Source organism: Sphaerodactylus townsendi, linkage group LG01 (assembly GCF_021028975.2).
Source record: "Sphaerodactylus townsendi isolate TG3544 linkage group LG01, MPM_Stown_v2.3, whole genome shotgun sequence".
NCBI lineage: Eukaryota > Metazoa > Chordata > Lepidosauria > Squamata > Sphaerodactylidae > Sphaerodactylus > Sphaerodactylus townsendi.
This window is the reverse complement of record NC_059425.1, coordinates 13,214,177-13,234,832: the sequence shown is the minus strand read 5'-3', so window position 1 is coordinate 13,234,832 and position 20,656 is coordinate 13,214,177. Positions and strand designations below refer to the sequence as shown.

The 20,656-nt window shown below is 48.4% G+C and overlaps 1 protein-coding gene across 1 annotated transcript; it reads left to right on the top strand.

The window, feature by feature from the left end:
* Positions 1-1,032: 1,032 nt before the first annotated feature.
* LOC125444042 (cathepsin K-like) lies at positions 1,033-19,341 on the top strand. Its single transcript, XM_048516485.1, has 8 exons — positions 1,033-1,345; positions 7,316-7,442; positions 9,161-9,283; positions 12,352-12,507; positions 13,203-13,421; positions 14,221-14,386; positions 16,631-16,736; positions 19,076-19,341. The coding sequence occupies exons 2-8, from the start codon at positions 7,317-7,319 to the stop codon at positions 19,173-19,175; spliced, it is 996 nt and encodes a 331-aa protein (XP_048372442.1). The 5' UTR covers positions 1,033-1,345; position 7,316; the 3' UTR covers positions 19,176-19,341.
* The last annotated feature ends 1,315 nt before the right edge of the window (positions 19,342-20,656 follow it).

The window sequence follows — 20,656 nt, the reverse complement described above, 5'->3', positions numbered from 1 at the left end:
TTGTTGTGAGGGGGGAAGGGCAAGGAGATTGTCAGCCCCTTTGAGTCTCCTGCAGGAGAGAAAGGGGGGATATAAATCCAAACTCTTCTTCTTCTTCTTCTTCCTCTGGAGAAAATGGATCCTTTGGAGGGTGGACTCTATGGTATTGTACCCCACTAAGGTCCCTGCTCCCTCCAGGATCGACTCCTAATTGTCTAGGAGTTTCTCAGCCTGGATCTAGCAGTCCTGACCTCCCATCACCCAACATTAACCTGGGTCCAATGCCAGAGAGTCCGTTCCCCAACCCTTACCCAGGAGTATCCCAACCTATAGCTGGAATCCATACCCCTAAACCACAGGTGTCAAACTCGCGGCCCTCCAGATGTTATGGACTACAGTTCCCACCATCCCCTGCCAGCATCATTCTGGCAAGGGATGATGGGAACTGTAGTCCATAACATCTGGAGGGCCGCGAGTTCGACACCTATGCTCTAAAACATACATTTATCTGGAGTCAAGAAGACAGGGGCATTCCAGTCGGTTCGTTTAAGAGAGTGTGTTTGGATTTATATCCCCCCTTTCTCTCCAGTAGGAGACTCAAAGGGGCTGACAATCTCCTTGCCCTTCCCCCCTCACAACAAACACCCTGTGAGGTAGGCGGGGCTGAGAGAGCTCCGAGAAGCTGCGACTAGCCCAAGGTCACCCAGCTGGCGTGTGTGGGAGTGCACAGGCTAATCTGAATCCCCCAGATAAGCCTCCACAGCTCAGGCGGCAGAGCGGGGAATCAAACCCGGTTCCTCCAGATTAGATACACGAGCTCTTCACCTCCTACGCCACTGCTGCTCTTAACCTTCTACGCCACTTTATTTCCCAAAGGTTGTTTTTCCACGATGCAATTTCTGGTTATCCCCAAGTTTTCAGGGAGAAGCCACTTGTGGCTGCTTGCAAGGAACAGCATTTCAAAAGCAATCCCTGAAGCCGAGTGGGAAGAGGCGCAAGTTGGGGATTTGGGTCTGCGTTTCCTCCCCCGTCTCCAGTTTCCGAGCTCCACGTGCCATCTGGGAAGCGGATTGTGTCCTTGCCAGGAGATCATGTGAGGCAGCTGATTCTCTTCCCTGCAGCCTGCCAGCCCCCCCGCCCCCCCCCCACAAACACACACTCCCCACTGTGGCGGCCCACCCTGAACATCAGCCGTTCTTCACATCTGAGTAAAGTTTGCATGAGACGAACAGCCCAGATTTTCCGCCGCCTGCCAGACTTCCTCAAAGCCAGCTTAGCATAAAAACAACCGCCTCTGGCCGCATCTGCCTACTGCAACTCTGGGCTGCTCTTTGTCCCACTGAGCCGGTCGCTGATTCTGACTCAGGTGAGCAGAGCTGAAGGGGGTGGTGGGAGAGATTTCTGGACTCATTTTCATGCTCTTCCTTGGGTGGGTTAGGGAACCGAGCTGTGTCCGTGATTGTTCCTGCTTGGATCTGCCACATTCTGCAGGAAGCAACTCTGAAGGACTCTTGGGGAGCCAAGGAAAGAGGCCCCTCAGGGGCTACTAGCTGTGGTGACTAAAGGGAACCTCCCCATTCAGAGGCAGTCAACCTCAGTTCAACATCAGGGGAAGGCCTTGGGTTCGTTGCCCTGTTGTCGGCCCTCTGGAGGGCCACTGTGGCCCCTTCCGCACGTGAAGAATAATGCACTTTCAATCCACTGTCACGATCGTTTGCAAGTGGATTTTGCGACTCTGCACAGTAAAATCCAGCTGCAAAGTGCACTGAAAGTGGATTGAAAGTGCATTATTCTGCATGTGCGGAAGGGGCCTGTGAGAAACAGGATGATGGACTAGATGGACCGTGGGGCCGTGATCCGGCCAGGCTTTTCTTATGTTCCCATATCCTTGTATGTAATTTTCTACAATGAGGTAAATGAGTTTCTTTCTTCTCATTGTACCTGAAGAAGGGAGCTCACAAAAGCTCATATGAGTTTCAGTGTTGTCAGACTTCAAGGTGCTGCTGGGCTCCAGGAGGCAACGTTAGGGGAAGGCCTAAGGAGCATTTCTCTTTGTGCCTTTGATGGAAGAAGAAGAAGAAGAGTTTGGATTTATATCCCCCCTTTCTCTCCTGCAGGAGACTCAAAGGGGCTTACAATCTCCTTGCCCTTCCCCCCTCACAACAAACACCCTGTGAGGTAGGTGGGGCTGAGAGAGCTCAGAAGAACTGTGACTAGCCCCAGGTCACCCAGCTGGCATGTGTGGGAGTGTACAGGCTAATCTGAATTCCCCAGATAAGCCTCCACAGCTCAGGCGGCAGAGCTGGGAATCAAACCTGGTTCCTCCAGATTAGATACACGAACTCTTAACCTCCTATGCCACTACGCCACAGTCCCCAAGCCAGCTTTAGGGTTCTGCCCAGGTATGAAGGAAAAGAGGGGTTTGTTTGCCCTAAACCCCTGGCCCTGTTTCCAGTAATGTACCGAGAAACAGAATCCTTGATCCAGATACTCTCAAACAGCTGAGTTTTAAAAAGTTTATTAAAAAGAAAAGAAAAATGCAAACAGGTTTCTCTCAGTTCTACGCAGTTTCAAATTTGAGAAGAAAGACAATACAGTTGAAGGCATGAATTGAGTCTTAGAATGTATCTTAGAATGAATCTGAAGTCTCTCTCTTTCTAGCCTCATGTCAGGGTTTTTTTGTGGCACCTTCCCCCCTAGTCCAGGAAGAGGGAGACGACCCCCGCTTGATCATTTGTGGTGATTAAGATCTATCTGTCACGTTTTAGGATCTCAGCTTGTAAAATCCAATTTCTAGTATGTAAACACAAACAGAGTTTACCACTTTAACGAGGGGCAGGACGAAGTTGCGTTGTTTATGACCTAGCACAATGGTGGCGAACCTTTTCGAGACCAAGTGCCCAAATTGCAACCCCTAGCCCACTTATTTATCGCAAAGTGCCAACATGGCAATTTAACCCCTCGGGGACAGGGCGGTATAAAAATCTAAGTAATAAATAAATAAACCTGAATACTGAGGTTTTAGTTTAGAAAAAAAAAACAGTTGGCTCCGAGGCGTGCGTTACTCAGGAGTAAGCTTGGTGGTCGTCGGTGGCTTTGCTTTGAAGCAACTGTGCAACTCTTCCCACGAGTGAATCACAACCCTAGGAGGGTTTACTCAGAAGCAAGTCCCATTGCCAGCAACCGAACTTACTCCCAAATAAAGGATCACGCTTTAGTTCTTCGCATGAAAATCAGCGGGGTTTAACTTATTTATCACAAAGTGCCAACATGGCAACTTTACCTGAGTACTGAGGTTTTAGTTTAGAAAAAACAGTTGGCTCCGAGGCGTGCGTTACTCAGGAGTAAGCTTGGTGTTAGTCGGTGGCTTTGCTTTGAAGCAACTGCGCAACTCTTCCCATGGGTGAATCACAACCCTAGGAGGGTTTACTCAGAAGCAAGTCCCATTGCCAGCAACCGAACTTACTCCCAAATAAAGGATCACGCTTTAGTTCTTTGCATGAAAATCAGTGGGGTTTAACAGTGCTTAACAGGGTTACCTACACTCCTTCCCCAAAACTAAGTCTTAGGTTTAATGCTAATAATCGAACCCAGCAGCCCAGGCCAGCCTAGATTTGTGTGTGTGCATGGGGGGGCGGGGGGGGGGTTGACTCTGTTTGCACGTGCCCAAAGAGACGGCTCTGAGTGCCACCTCTGGCACCCGTGCCATAGGTTTGCCACCACTGACCTAGCAATACCAAGAAGGACCGAATGTTTGCCATGCTGGATGAATGATTCCTAAGTAGACTCAAATGAATGAATACACTTCCTTCACACCAGGGAAGAGCAGAGGGTGAATAGGTCTGCTCAGATTCAATCCTGCCTGCATTTGTTGGGGTTTGTTGTCAGGGTTCTGCCAGGGTTCGTCCAAGCAGTTCAGATGCCACCACCCCACTTCTGGAGGGTTCACACAAGGGGTTAAAGCTCTGATGGGGTTGCCAACTGCAAGATGGGAAATTCCTGGAGGTCTGGAGGTAGATTCTGGAAAGGGCAGGGTTTGGGAAGGGGAGAGACCTCCACAAGATCATAAACGTCCCCTCTCCAAAGCAGCCTTTTTCTCCATGGAAACTGATTTGAAGAGATAGAAAAAGTGCAGAGAAGGGCAATGAGGATGATTGAAGGATTGGAGCACCTTCCTTATGAGGAGAGGCTGCAGCGTTTGGGACTCTTTACTTTGGAGAGGAGACGTCTGAGGGGGGATATGACTGAAGTCTATAAAATTATGCATGGGGTAGAAAAGGTTGACCGAGAGAACTTTTTCTCTCTTTCTCACAATACTAGAACCAGGGGGCATTCATTGAAAATGCTGGGGGGAAGAATTAGGACTAATAAAAGGAAACACTTCTTCACGCAACGTGTGATTGGTGTTTGGAATATGCTGCCACAGGAGGTGGTGAGGGCCACTCACCTGGATAACTTTACAAAGGGCTTGGACAGATTTATGGTGGAGAAGTCGATCTATGGCTACCAATCTTGATCCTCCTTGATCTGAGATTGCAAATGCCTTAACAGTCCAGGTGCTCGGGAGCAGCAGCAGGCCATTGCTTTCACATCCTGCAGGTGAGCTCCCAAAGGCACCTGGTGGGCCACTGAGAGTAGCAGAGAGCTGGACTAGATGGACTCTAGTCTGATCCAGCTGGCTTGTTCTTATGTTCTTATGATTTGGGTTATCCGGAGATCAATTGTAACAGCCAGAGATCTCCAAGTTTCAACTGGAGGCTGCCCTGAGCAGAATCTCTGCTGCATTTGTTTTTATTTCATTTCATCATTTTTTATTCGCAGTCCTTCCCTTTGCGGGCTGAAGGTGGCTACCCACATTTTATAAAACACCAGAATCGGCGTATAAGTGTCAGTTAAATAACAGTTTTGCCCATATTAAAATTTACTCTGGGAAAGTTCATTAGCAGCGCTACGGCTGTTCTCCGTGGAAAGCAAGAAACCCCTGGCGGATGAGGGATCCAGATGTGCATTCTTTGGGGCAGTCTAGCTAACGAGAACCAGACGTGATCACACATGTGACCTGCGTCTTGCAACTTCTGGGGAAGAAAGGATTTCTGGGAGAGGGAAGGGGAGGAGGGAGAGAGAGAGAGACTCAGCAGAAAAGGAAGAATCTGAAACTTTCCACCGGCTGAGCGGTGTCTAGTTCAGGCGATTCCCAAACCTTTCAATCTTTTTCAAATTTCCTGCCTTAAGAGGAACAGCCGACATGACTTTTGAGATGCTTTAAAGCAGAGATTCTCGAACTGTGGATCAGATGTAGGGTTGCGCGCTCTAAGTGCCCCCTGGAGATTTAGGGGTGGAATGGGGGTGGGGGTTCAGGGAACCCCTGAAAGCAACTATTTTCTCCAGGGGAACGGAACTCTGGAGATCACTGGTAATTCCAGGAGATCTCCAGGCATGACCTGGAGATTGGCAATCACAGATGAGAACTCCCTCCACTGGTTGTGGTTTTCTCTCAGGGGAGCCACAAAGCTAGGGAGAGCGGGGGAGAAAGAGGCGGAAGGCGGCTGGAAGGCAAAAGTGTGCTTTGTTCTGCATGCAGGTCAGATTCTGCAGAATGTCCTCTTCAATCCGGGAAAGGCCCCGTATGTCGAGGTGGATCACAGTCTGTGGAGCGGATCCGCAGGACGCAGCCCCTGTGCCAAATGCCTTGTGGCTCAAAAATATGATAGTTTTATTCCTGTGAATAATGAAACCAGTCCCCCAGGGCCTCACTCCACTAGGTACCTCCCTTCTCCAAATGATATGGACATATAGTTTATGATGTTTCAAGCCATTGTATTTAATCATACAAGTTATATGAGAGCAATTCACTGGGCACCAAGCACTTCAGAAGCTCACTTTAGTTGGAAGAAACGAAACTCACGGGGCAGCCTGACACTGAGTTTTTCAGGTGGTTTGGGAAAACAGGGCCCCACCAAGGAGATAAGGAATTAGCAGAAGCTCACAAATACAGATGAAGGTAAAATAGAAACCAGGAGTTGTTATAGAAACCTTTTACGCAAGGTGCTTTTGACTTAAGTTTCACCAAATATGGGAATGGGCAGGGTGTGGTAAAAGGTGGGATGAGATGACCAGGTCTGTACGTCTTCTTGACTCAAACCAATGGTCAGAAGACAAGGAGGGATGTTTGTAAGAGGGTATGAATTATGTTATGCAAGCAACAGCCCCTGGAACCTCCTCCCTGTTGCTAACAGAGGAGAGTTCCCTCTTCTGCGCAGAATTGAATGAAAACAATAAATCTCTGAACACTGAAGAAGCTTTTGGATGGTTATTTTTGTAACCGGTCAGAGCTTTTGCTCTGTGGACAGGGCCTTGCCCTATGCCCATCACAAACACCACACACTCCAGATTTCACCCCCTCCCCCATCTCCAGGTATTTTCCAGGTCAGAGTTGGCAACCCTATCTGCTCAGGGTATCTCAGCGCAAGATCCCTTAGAATCATAGAGTTGGAAGAGACCCCAAGATCCAACCCCCCTGCAATGCAGGAACACATGATCAAAGCACTCCTCCTGACAGACGGCCATTTAGCCTCTTTCAAAAACCTCCAAAGAAGGAGATTCCACCACACTCCGAGGTAGTGCATTCCACTGTCAAACATGGCTATCATGGCTCTTAACCTCCTCTTCACCAAACTAAACATGCCCAGCTCCCTAAGTCTCTCCTCATAGGGCCTGGATTCCAGACCTTTTACCATTGGTTGCCCTGGCCTCCTCTGCTTTGCGCCAGTGGGATCCACTGTAGTGACTGGGGAAGATCTGCAGAGTCTAGCTTGCATTGAATGAAGTTTTCATCCTTCCTTGATGTGCATGACCAGCATTGGGGACCATCCTTTACCTCTGCTCTTGCCTGGCTCACTGTGCCGGAGGCTGGGTCAGTGGAAGAGAGATGCCATGCACCCACGGGAGACCCTGCACATCCTCTGTCCCTCTCTCTCCCCCACTCGCTGACTGTCCAGTTGGCCACTAACCTGGATAGCTTTAAAAAGGGCTTGGACAGATTTGTGGAGGAGAAGTCGATCTATGGCTACCAATCTTGATCCTCCTTGATCTCAGATTGCAAATGCCTTAGCAGACCAAGTGCTCAGGAGCAGAAGCAGCAGCAGAAGGCCATTGCTTTCCCATCCTGCCTGTGAGCTCCCAAAGGCACCTGGTGGGCCACTGCGAGTAGCAGAGAGCTGGACTAGATGGACTCTGGTCTGATCCAGCAGGCTCGTTCTTATGTTCTTATGAGGGGTGTTGCTGTCTTTACGCTCCTGATTCCTGTCCTCGCTGACTGAGTCTCTTTCCATTCCAGCATGTGGTGGATCACTCTCTTCGCTACCCTCCTGCCTCTGTCAGAGGCCGGCATCAATCGGGATGAGGCGCTGGACTCACCGTGGGAACTCTGGAAGATGACACACAAGAAGGAATATGAGAGCAAGGTACTGTGTCGTGATAATGTTGCACAGTTTGTGTGTGTCAAGTGATAAAAGTGGTTTGGTTTATATGGTCTCCCACTTGGCGCCCAGTAGCACCCCGGCAATCACTGAAACCTTTCCCACCCCCCTGCGTTTTTAGAAAGTAAGTATAACCCCTATGTTTAGAATGGGGTGATCCAGAAAGGGGTGGAGTCTGACAGAAGCAGAAGGCTGCAGACCTCGTGAGGTTGGAGGAAGCGAGGCTACCAGGCTGGGACCTGGATAGATTATTATAAACTCTTAACACCTTGTTTGAGGGCTTTGTTTGTGTAATTGGTGAGAGTTCTTTTGGGGACCTTCATTAACTCGAATCCAATACACCAAGCCTCTGCAGTCTTCATGAGGCACCCACTTGCAGAAATAATAATAATAAGAAGAGTTTGGATTTATATCCCCCCTTTCTGTCCTGCAGGAGACTCAAAGGGGCTGACAATCTCCTTGCCCTTCCCCCCTCACAACAAACACCCTGTGAGGTAGGTGGGGCTGAGAGAGCTCCAAGAAGCTGTGACTAGCCCGAGGTCACCCAGCTGGCGTGTGTGGGAGTGCACAGGCTAATCTGAATTCCCCAGACAAGCCTCCACAGCTCAGGCGGCAGAGCTGGGAATCAAACCCGGTTCCTCCAGATTAGATACACGAGCTCTTAACCTCCTACGCCACTTCTGCTCCTTGGACTTGGCATTATTGGACTGTAATTAGAAGGACTTGAAATGAAACTTAAACAGGACCTTGAATTGTTATGCTAAATGTTAATGTTTGATAAGCGCCATATGTTAAGGAAAAGTAAACAATTTTGTTCAAAATTTAGTTGTTGCAAACTCCTTCCGAGTTCTGCCCCACAGAACCCACAAGTGGGGGTTACATAAGCAGGGTCAAATGTTTAAAAGAGGCGGCTGCTGGTTTCGTTCCAGACAGCAAAGGTTTTGTGGGGGTGGGGGGGAGGCTTTCACCCTCTGCTTGCATTCCTTAACCCCAATACTTTAGAATGGGGCTTAGACACCAGTAAAAGGGGGTGGAGACTCTAGAGGCAGCAGAAAGGCTGCACAGAGCTCTTACCCTGGAGAAGACAAGGCTGAACCTGGAGACTCGGACCTTAGGTTGTATAAAGCTCTTGAATAATCTTGTTAAGGGTTTCTTTTTGTGGTTGTAATGGGTGAGAGTTCTCCTGGAAACCTTCATCATGTTGCAACCTGTTCATCAAGCCCTTGGAGTCTTCAGGATCCAACCCACTTGCAAAGACGAATTGGACTTGGCAGTATCAGTAGACTGTAACTAGAAGGACTTGAAATGCAACCTGAACAGGACCTTGAATTGTAATGTTAAATGTTGATGTTTAATGTTATTTGTAAACAGAAGTAAACTGTTTTGTTTAAATTTGGTTCTTTGCAACTCCTTCCAAGTACTGCCCCACAGAACCCACAAGCTGAGGTTACACTTGCGCCTGACATTTTGTGTGCTGCTGGCGGGATTCTCCTTGCTGCCATTTGCTGAAGGCGGCCCTGGATGTTTGCTCTGCAGGTTCCGATCCTGGGTGCCTTTTGAACCCAAAACTGCCTTCAGACAGTAATTGTACTTCTAGCTTTGTGGCACACATCATATCAGGGATCTGCTTCATAATCAGGGGTTGCATTCTAAAGGTCTTCCAACCCCTCGAGCCTTAACCACCCATTGTCTGTGACCAACAGATGGACGAAATCTCAAGAAGACTCATCTGGGAGAAGAACCTGAAATACGTTAACACCCACAACCTAGAATTTTCCCTGGGGAGACACACTTTTGAACTGGCCATGAATCACCTGGGCGATATGGTAAGTGGATTTGAAACAATTTAATCATCATCATCATCATCATCATCATCATCATCATCATCATCATCATCATCATCATCATCATCATCATCATCATCATCATCATCATATTGTCATTGTGCACGCACAACGAAATTTACAGCAGCATTCCTCGATGCACACAATTTCAGACTCATCCCCCATCCTCACTTTCCCCTTCCTCCACCCATCCCTACACAGCCCCAAACACATCAACATGAAGCCACGGAGTTTAGCATAGCCACAGCTCTAGAGTAGAAGCTGTCTCTAAGCCTCTTTGTCCTAGTTTTGAAAGACCTGTATCGTCTGCCGGATGGTAACAGTTCAAAAAGAGAGTGTGCTGGATGAGACGGGTCTCTCAGAATATTTTGGGCTTTCTTTAGGCTTCGGGACTTATAGAGTTCTTCCAAGGAGGGGAGAGGGCAGCCGATAATCCTCCGTGCAGTAGTGATCACCCTTTGGAGCGCCTTCCTATCTGTCACTGTGCAACTGGAGAACCATACACAGATGCAGTAGGTTAAGACACTCTCTATAGCACAGAGGTAAAAGGACACCAGGAGTTTTCCATTCAGTTGTTGTTTCCTTAAAAGTCTCAGATAGTACAGTCTTTGCTGGGCCTTCTTAACCACAGCGGCAGTCTGTACGCCCCAGGTCAAGTCCTCTTTAATCATAACGCTCAGAAATTTAAAACTAGCCACCCGCTCTACTTGATCTCCATTTAAAGTCAAGGGCTGTATTTCTGAGCTATTCCTTCTATAGTCCACCATAAGCTCCTTTGTCTTGTTAGTAATTTACAGGTACCACCTGTTTTGTTTCTTGTTTAGGAGACCACCCAGATTTTAACGATTAATTCTGTGTAAAAGGAAGTGGTGGGTATTGTTTTCTTACACCCTGAAAAGTGCTTTCCTTTCTGTCTGCTGCCCACAGCACACCTCTGACATTTCACCAGATTTGGAAATGTGGGATAGATGTGACAATCTTCCAAAATTAACTTACTCGACTTGGCTTTGAATCCTTTTAGCCTTTCAGCTCCCTAGAGGCTCCCAATCGTCACTTTTGGATGAGTTTTGGGAAGCATCCACAGTTCTCTCCAGACTTCAATGTTAAACTTTGCATTGTTGGGGAGGGGGCCTATCTGCACCTCATTTTTAGGATCATATGAACAGGGGCCATGACTCAGTGGTAGAGTATCTGCTTAACATTGGTCGATTCCACACAGCATAACAATAACGGGTTGCAGTCGTTACTTTTGGATTCGGGTTCATTTTCTTCCTTCATATGGGTGCCCGTTTTCTGTGGGATCAAGCTGAGGTCGGGCAAAATAATCCGTTTTCTTTCTGTCCCTTCCGCACGAACCTGCTACTTTAAAAAAGTTGTTTTTTACAACGCATACAGAGATACGCAGGCGCAAACATCCCGTATTTCCTGCATTCAGATTGGCTGTTCCTGTTTGGCTGCAGCTCTACTGCCTGTTCCCGCCTTCTGCTAAGGGAATGCTTGGGCTAGTCGCAGCTTCTCGGAGCTCTCTCAGCCCCATCCACCTCAGAGGGTGTTTGTTGTGAGGGGGGAAAGGGCAAGGAGATTGTAAGTCCCTTTGAGTCTCCTTACAGGAGAGAAAGGGGCGATATGAATCCAAACTCCTCCTCCGCCTCCTCCTCCTCCTCCTCCTCTTCTTCTTCTTCTTCTTCTTCTTCTTCTTCTTCCTCCTCCTCCTCCGATTGGTGGAGAATCTACAGCAACCTCGAAAGCCCACGCAGGACCTCCCATTTCCATTTCTCCAATGTGGAAAAAAGTTTAGGGCATCGAAACCACGACACATGTAAACATGAAGCATGCAACTCCCCCCACCCCCCACCCCCAATGTTGTGATATACAAAATAATACAATTTGTCCAAAAAGGGAGTAAAGCAATATGGCCCTTCCACATTTAAAGGTGTGCATCTATGTAGCTATGTATTTTGAGTACCATTTTTTAAAGTTATAACCATAGCAATCATTCACAAATAAAGTAAGTTCACAGTCCAAGTTCACAGTTCACAGTCCAGCTTCCTCAAAGCGGCCTCTTTTGTTGGCAGTCAATGAGGAAGCTATAAACTTGGCCTGTGAGCTTATCTCATTTAGAAGAAGAGGAAGAGTTTGGATTTATATCCCCCCTTTCTCTCCTGCAGGAGACTCAAAGGGGCTGACAATCTCCTTGCCCTTCCCCCCTCACAACAAACACCCTGTGAGGTAGGTGGGGCTGAGAGAGCTCCGAGAAGCTGTGACTAGCCCAAGGTCACCCAGCTGGCGTGTGTGGGAGTGTACAGGCTAAGCTGAATTCCCCAGATAAGCCTCCACAGCTCAGGCGGCAGAGCTGGGAATTAAACCCGGTTCCTCCAGATTAGATACACGAGCTCTTAACCTCCTACGCCACTGCTGCTCCTTTACCCTTAATCTTGATACTTGGAACTTCAAATGGACAATATACAACTATATGAATTAAGTAATGTTAGATATTGTTCATTGTCGCTCAAGTGCTTGTTCTGTTCTGTTCTATGTTGGCGATACACTTTGCACTTTTCCACATTAAAAGCACTGGTATTGTTGTGAATGAGTTCCTGTACACATATTTAGCCTTTGTACGTAGCCACCACATATGAAGAAAGGTCCCTCATGTTTTTGGCATTTCCAACAACTATTAGATATATTTTTTATTCCTTTTGCAATTCTGGACTTCTTCGGTGGTCACTCATCTAAGTAATAAACAGAGCGGACCCGGCTTAGTTTCCAAAATCTGACGAGATCAGGCTTGCTTGGATCATCCAGGTCAGGACAGAGAAAAGTAGAGGTGGTTTGCCATTGTGGCCTCTGCGTAGCAACCCTGGACTTCTTGGGTGGCCTCACATCCAAAGACCGACCCCAGCTGACCCTGGTTAGCTTCTGAGATCAGGCTAACCTGGGCCATCCAGGACAGGTAAGTCTACTCAGCGGTACTCTGCCCTTTCCCTGAAGTCAGAGGGTATCAAAGCATCTGTTTTCTCCACAATGATATGTTCCCTTTTCCCATCCAGACAAGTGAAGAGGTCGTGCAAAAGATGACCGGCCTCAAAGTGCCTCCCTCTCGCAAGCTCAACAACGATACGTTGTACATCCCAGACTGGGAAAAGCGAGTACCCGACTCCATGGATTACAGAAAGAAGGGCTACGTCACCCCTGTCAAAAATCAGGTCAGTTCCTCTGTTATCACTGAGTTCCTCCTGGATCGTCAGCCTGAGCGTCAGGTGATTTCTCCGTAAGGAAATTTGTTTGCTGAAGGTTTCACATGATTGCCAGTTGGGTTGCTGGTCCCTTTAGTCGTTCGGTGCTCCTGGCCGTGGAATGGACTTCTTTTCTGAATTGATACTGGGGAGGCGGTTCAGTCTGATACACAAAACTGGTTTAAAAAATGTACCCGCTTTCAGAAAAGCCGACTCTCCCCTCTTTTCTCTGTGAATTCCTGTCTTGGACTTGCCTACTCCAAGGGCAGATAATTGTGCCACATTTTTTTCCCATTCAGCAGTGGAATGATATGACCGGTACTGAGAAACAGCACATTTCTCACCCGTAGTAGAAGCTGAGGCAAAGTCAGGGCTATAATTCATTCAGAGACACAGCAGCCAGCCTCCTCTGCCGGCTGCTGACTGCCACATTTCTGCACTGAGTGGAGGAGTGATCTGGCTTGTGCAAGGAGACAACAGAATACCACAATACCACCAAAAATGGAGGAAAAGCTTGAGCAGTAACTCATTCAGGACACAGCAGGAAGCCTCCTTCAGGCGAACAGACATGTTGAGTTTTGTGTGCTCCCGGAGGCATCAAATGTTGGGATTTGGGTCCCAGACGGTGTTTTTCCATTGAGTTCACCCTTAATCTTCCTTGGCAGGGTCAATGTGGATCCTGCTGGGCTTTTAGCTCCGTGGGGGCCCTGGAAGCCCAGCTCAAGAAGAAGATGGGCAAGTTACTGAACCTGAGCCCCCAGAACTTGGTGGACTGCGTCACTGATAATGACGGCTGTGGCGGCGGCTACATGACCAACGCCTTCGAGTACGTCAAGGAGAACCGAGGCATCGATTCAGATGATTCCTATCCCTACATCGGCCAGGTAAGATCATTTAATACAAGGTGACCATCATAACCCTTCACGCCCCTCCAAGGCTGGCTTTCTAATATATTCTGCTTTTCTGCAGTGTGAGTCTGTAACCTCTATCTGTGGGTTCTGTGGGGCAGAACTTGGAATGAGTTTGCAACAACAAATTAAAAAAAAACAAACAAAATGGTTTACTTTCTTAACATATTAACATCTAACATCAACATTTAACATCACACTTCAAGGTCCTGTTCAGGTTTCATTTTAAGTCCTTCTAGTTACAGTCTTCTGATGCTGCCAAGTCCAATTCTTCTCTGCAAGTGGGTTGGCTCCTGAAGACTCCAAGGGCTTGGTGAACAGGATTCAACATGATGAAGGTTTCCAGGAGAACTCTCACCCATTACAAACACAAAAAAAACCCTGAAACAATAAACTCCAACATTTACAACATAGCAAAAATAAACTACCACCTTCCCAGTAGTTCCCAACAACATTGTAGCTACCTTAACAAGGTGTTAAGGGCTTATACCAATCAAGGTCCGAGTCTGGTAGCCTTGTCTCCTCTAAACTACATGAGCTCTGCAGCCTTCTGCTGCTTTGAGTCTCCACCCCTTTCTGGGTCAACCCATTCTGAGCATGGGGGTTACAAGTCCTCAGGCAGTTTGTAGTATTTTTTATTTTATTTATTTATATTTATACCCTGCCCTCCCCAACAGGGCTCAGGGCGGCGAACAACAGCAAATAGTTACAATTTGTGTGTGCGTGTGTGATTGAACATATTTTCTGGGAGACTCTTTGACTTTCTGTTCTGCAGGATGAAAACTGTATGTACAACCCAACTGGCAAGGCCGCCAAGTGCCGGGGCTTCCGGGAGATCCCCGAAGGGAATGAGAAGGCTCTGAAGAGGGCCGTGGCCCGGATCGGTCCCGTCTCGGTGGGCATCGATGCCAGCTTGCAGTCCTTCCAGTTCTATAGCCGAGGTGGGTAGGAAGGGAGGGAGGGGCTGCGTCATCTTTGAGAGATCTGGTATTTGGGTGCTGCCTACTTCAGTTGATTGGTGCTGGGAACAAAATGGGGGGAGAGTCTGGAGCGATGGGAAGAGACAGAAGACGACCTTTGAAAAATCCCTCTCCTTAATCAGGATACTTCTGAAGATGCCAGACAGAAACGCGGGCATAATGTCAGGGGGGTATCTACCAGAGGGACATGGGGGGAGGGTCAATTGTCCCCGGGTGCCACCCAGTAGATCATGTAGGGGGTGCAAAATTGCACCCACCACGTGATCAAGCTGGGAGCCTGTACATGTCCTTCTGGCAGGAGGCCGTGCCTGCCTTGCACCAGGGGTGCCTGGGCCAGTGGGCCCATGACTTGCCAAGTTGCTGGGACCTGGCGCTGGCAACTTGGCAAGCCGTGGGTCTGCTTCTCACCCCCTGGAGCGAGGCAGGCGTGGACTCTGCTCCAATGGAGGTGGGGGCAGCAGCAGCTGCTGCCAGGTCCCAGCGACTTGGGTAAGTTGGGTCTGGGGGGGCGCAGAGCAGGTGTTGCCCCAGGTGCCATTTTCCCTCAGTACACCTCTGCATAATGTTAGGAGTGAAAACTACCAGACCATGGTTTAAAACTCACAACAGCCAGTTGAGTTTGGCTGTGAAAGCCTCCAACAATGCAATAAATAAGGCCTTGTCTAGGATGTTGTGGGTTTTCTGGGTTGTATGGCCATGTTCCGGTAGTATTTTCTTCTGATGTTTCACCTGCATCTGTGGCTGGCATCTTCAGAGGATCTTTTCTATTTATATGAAGACCTTGTCTATGTGAAGTTCTGACCACAGAGTTCCTGCTGATTCCTAGAGCTACCAGAGCCATCCTTGTCACTTCTGAGTAGTTCTGGGAATCACCAAGAAATCTAGGGTCTAAACTTTCAATAAGTAGCCACAGCCTCATTTTTCTTTTTAATAGTTTCTCTTGGGATGCTGCCCTCCCCCCATACCTGCTGCCCAGCCTTCTCTCTGGTTGCTGGCAAACCTATTCATTCATTCATTCATTCATTCATTCATTCATTCATTCATTCATTCATTCATTCATTCATTCATTCATTCATTCATTCATTTCTGTCCACTCTTTCCTGACCAACCAGGGCTACAGAGCCCCTAAGGGGAATGCATTCTACCACAGGTCTGTGTTCGAGTTTCCCAATTCAGGCACGTTAACCACTGTCCTCTGCAATAAATCTCCCCTTTGCCCTCCTTCCTGCAATCTTCCAAACTCACAGTCAGCCATTATGGCACCAAGAGGATCATTTTGCAAGACAGGATCATAAGAACATAAGAACATAAGAACAAGCCAGCTGGATCTGACCAGAGTCCATCTAGTCCAGCTCTCTGCTACTCGCAGTGGCCCACCAGGTGCCTTTGGGAGCTCACATGCAGGATGTGAAAGCAATGGCCTTCTGCGGCTGTTGCTCCCGAGCACCTGGACTGTTAAGGGATTTGCAATCTCAGATCAAAGAGGATCAAGATTGGTAGCCATAAATCGACTTCTCCTCCATAAATTTGTCCAAGCCCCTTTTAAAGCTATCCAGGTTAGTGGCCATCACCACCTCCTGTGGTAGCATATTCCAAACACCAATCACACGTTGCGTGAAGAAGTGTTTCCTTTTATTAGTCCTAATTCTTCCCCCCAGCATTTTCAATGAATGCCCCTTGGTTCTAGTATTGTGAGAAAGAGAGAAAAATGTCTCTCTGTCCACATTTTCTATCCCATGAATAATTTTATAGACTTCAATCCTATCCCCCCTCAGACGTCTCCTCTCCAAACTAAAGAGCCCCAAACTCTGCAGCCTCTCCTCATAAGGAAGGTGCTCCAGTCTCTCAATCATCCTCGTTGCCCTTCTCTGCACTTTTTCTATCTCTTCGATATCCTTTTTGAGATGTGGCGACCAGAACTGGACACAGTACTCCAAGTGCGGTCGCACCACGGCTTTATATAAGGGCATGACAATGATGGGCATGACATGATCGGAAGTGACATCATGGGGTTGGGCAACATTCTAGGAATTTCCCAGATCTCTCTGGTAAAACCCGTAGAGATTTGGGGAATTCCTAGAGTGTCGCACACCCATTGTGATGGCACCAACGCCCATTTTTAAAGTCCATCCTAATTTTGCTGCCTGGGATTGCAAGCTGGTGCGTCTCCTGGAATCACACACTCTGCCACTCATCCTTTTGCAGGTGTGTATTACGATGAGAACTGCAATGCCAGCAATGTCAACCACGCTGTCCTGGCTGTGGGCTACGGCACCCAGAAAGGCACCAAGCACTGGATCATCAAAAACAGGTAATCTTTGGCATTATCCAGCTTTATGGCTACGTGTGTGTTCGCTATATCTATAGCCCTCTTTCCTTACAAGGACTCATGCAGGATTACGCAGTGTGAAATAATGCAATCAAATATGATGAGACATCTAATAAGTAATGCCCTAGGGCAAGGGTCGCCAACGTGGTGCCTGTGGGCGTGCACATAAAATCCCAATCATTAAAATCTTGCCCCATATGTCCCGAATCGGCCCCTGCGTTCAGCAGAGGCCAATCTGCTGGTGATCCCTGGCTCCTCAATGATGTGGCTGGCCTCCACCCAGGCCAGAGCCACAGCTCTGGCCCCCGCCTGGTGGAATTCTCTTCCTCCAGCTATGTGGGCCCTGCGGGATCTTAATGAGTTCCGCAGGGCCTGCAAGACTGAGCTGTTCCACCGGGCCTTTGAGGAGGCCGGCCGTTGATGGTCCCGCCCCTCTTTTTATAAAATCTGTGGATCCTGCCACCCCCCCCCCTTTTAGGGGATTTGTTAGTAGGACACCATCTGCTGTGCTTTGGTATTGGTACGCTGCATTTTAATGGGGTCTGGTTTTAATATCCTTAGAGCCATTTTCCTAATGATTTCTTTAACTAATTCTGATATTTATTGATTTTAATTTGTGCTCTATTTATATGTTGTTCACCGCCCTGAGCCCTCCGGGGGAGGGCAGTATACAAGTATAATGGATGGATGGATGGATGGATGGATGGATGGATGGATGGATGGATGGATGGATGGATGGATGGATGGATGGATGGATGGATGGATGGATGGATGGATGGATGGATGGATGGATGGATGGATGGATGGATGGATGGATGGATGGATAGATGGATAGATGGATAGATGGATAGATGGATAGATAAAATGGCAAACACAGTATAAGCCTATGAAGAACCACCCGGCTTGGAAGCTAAGTGGTTTGTCCCTAGTTAGTCCTTGGATGGGACCCCATTAAGGAGGTCCAGGGCTGCTACCCAGAGGCAGGCAGTGGCAAACCACCTCTGTCCATCGCTGGCCTTGAAAACCTTACAGGGTAATTTTTTAAACTGGATTCATATCCTGCCCATTCCCAGCCAAGGCTGCAATCAGGGCAACATACAAAAGTTAAAATATAATAGTACAAAATACAATACTTCCTACAGCTAAAACCAGTGGTGGGATCCAAAAATTTTAGTAACAGGTTCCCATGGTGGTGGGATTCAAACTGTGGCGTAGCGCCAATGGGGCTGGGCGGGGCACGACGGGGGCGTGGCCGGGCATCCCAGGGGCGGGGCATTCCTGGGCGGGGCTGTGGCAAGGACGCAGCTGCTGCGCCGGTCCTTAGGCGAGAAACGAATGCACGCAGGTGCAGGCTGCCACGCACGCCGGTGCACCTCCTGCTAGACTGCTTCAAGTTCTGCGCGCTACTGCTGAGGAGCGGAGGAGGGGCGTAACTAAGGCAAAAACCATGTGGCAAAATCACCCCTTAGTAACCCCCTCTCGGCACACACAAATCATTAGTAACCTACTCTCGGGAACCTGTGAGAACCTGCTGGATCCCACCTCTGGCTAAAACCTATATAAGACCTCGTAACAGCAATAAACAGCAAGATTGGTTTAGCCAGTCTTAGGTTTCCCCATCTGGTTATTTATGCCCCACACTTGAGAGATAAGGTAGGGAGGTTGGTGTTCATAATTGGTGGTGGTGATTTGGAAGCCAGCAAGATGGAATTGGGATAACGGGGACATCAGCCAAAGGCCTGGTGGAGCATCTCTGTCTTGCAGGCCCTGTGGAACTTATTTAAGGTCCTGCAGGGCCCTAGTCGGTAAAGGGATTCAGCTGGTTCGCACCACTTCGGCAGAACTGGTTGTTAAAATGGTGCTTGTAAACAACCAGTTGTTAAATTATTTGAATCCCACTGGCCCTAGTGTCAGCCAACAAAGAGCTCCTTCTCGGCCTGGCTCAGGTCGAGACCAACCGAACATCCTTGGGACCAGGGACCACCAGAAGATTACCATTGGAGGAACCGAGCATCGTCCTTGGGCAATATGGGGAAATGGGGTTCTGCAGATACGAGGGCCCCAGACCATGCAAGGCCTTAAAAGTCAGAACTAACGCTTTGAACCTGACCCAGAATTTGACGGGCAGCCAGTGCACAGGTGTTATGTACTCCCTAGCACAGGTGTTATGTACTCCCTAGCACAGACCTAGTACAGGGGTTATGTACTCCCTCCACGCTGTTCCGGTGAGGAGTCCCACGACCGCATTCTGGACCTTAAGTCAGCAATGACTTGATAGCACTTTCCGCCATGACCAATCTCTCTTGTATTTTATCCTGCAGTTGGGGTGAAGACTGGGGTGACAAAGGGTATATCCTGATGGCCCGGAACATGAACAACGCCTGCGGGATTGCCAACTTGGCCAGCTTCCCGAAGATGTGACCCGCTGCCTCGCCACGCCTCCATCTGGGCCCCGTGACTGGAAACCGCTGGATTCCTGAGCTGGCATCGTGGAGCTTCGGCGTACTGATGAAGGACTTGAATGGCAGTCATTTGGCATTGAGGCAGGTCTGGTAGCATCTATTAAAAGGCTTTTTATATAAAAAAAGAAGTCAAAGTGTTCTTTTTTCCTGTCCCCCCCCCCCCCCCCCCAAATTTGCAAATGCAGAGAAATTTAGTAGGGATAAAATGGCTTCTCCATTTAAATGCCAGCCTCCTCCCCGAACATATAACATAAATTAATGATCTCTTATGTCAAACCAACTTCTTGGTCGATCGTTTCCCAGCTGGATAATTTGGGTCAATAAGTGACAGCCGTCTTATTATTGTTGCTGTTGTTGTTACTATTGTTACTTAATTCATTTATGCCCTCCCCCACCTTCTTCCTCAATGGGGCCCAAAGCGACTTACATCATTATTTCCTCCATTTTATCCTCATAAACCTGTGAAGTAGGTCATAGAATCATAGAGTTGGAAGAGACCAGAAGGGCCATCCAGTCCAACCCCCTGGCCATGCAGGAACACACAATCAAAGCACTCCTGACAGCTGGCCATCCAGCCTCTGTTTAAAAACCTCCAAGAAAGGAGATTCCACCACTCTCCGAGGCAGTGAATTCCACTGTCGAACAGCCCTGACTGTCAGGAAGTTCTTCCTAATGTTTAGATGGAATCTCTTTTCCTTCACCTGGAATCCATTATTCCTAGTCTCTGCGGCAGCAGAAACCAAGCTTGCTCCCTCACCAACATGACATCCCTACATGTATCTAAATGTGGCTATCATGTCACCTCTTAACCTTCTCTTCACCAAACTAAACATGCCCAGCTCCCTAAGTCTCTCCTCGTAGGGCATGGATTCCAGACCTTTTACCATTTTGGTTGCCCTCCTCTGGTCAGGCTGAGATGGTGCAACTGACCCAAGATCATGCAGTGAGCTTCCAGCGTACAAGGGGGATTCGAACCCAGGTCTCCCAGATACTAGTCTGACACTCTTAACCGCCTCACCACGTTGACTCTCAGCTTCATGCAAGTGCTTTGTTTGTCGCCCCATCAATCATCCCTCCTTTGTTTAATTTGGTCACCCAAGTTCATGCCAAGCATCTCAAAGAGAAGGTTTATAACAGGATTGCTTTCTGGGTGCCAACTCTAGTTTGGGAAACACCTGGATATTTTTTTTTGGGGGGGGTGAAATCTAGGCAGGGTGGGCTTTTGGGAGATGAGGGCCCCTGGTGGAGTAGAATGCAATGGAGCCCACTCTCCAAACCAGCCATTTTCTAGGGCAGTGGTGGCGAACCTTTGGCACTCCAGATGTTATGGGCTACAATTCCCATCAGCCCCTGCCAGCATGGCCAATTGACCATGCTGGCAGGGGCTGATGGGAATTGTAGTCCATAACATCTGGAGTGCCAAAGGTTCACCACCACGGT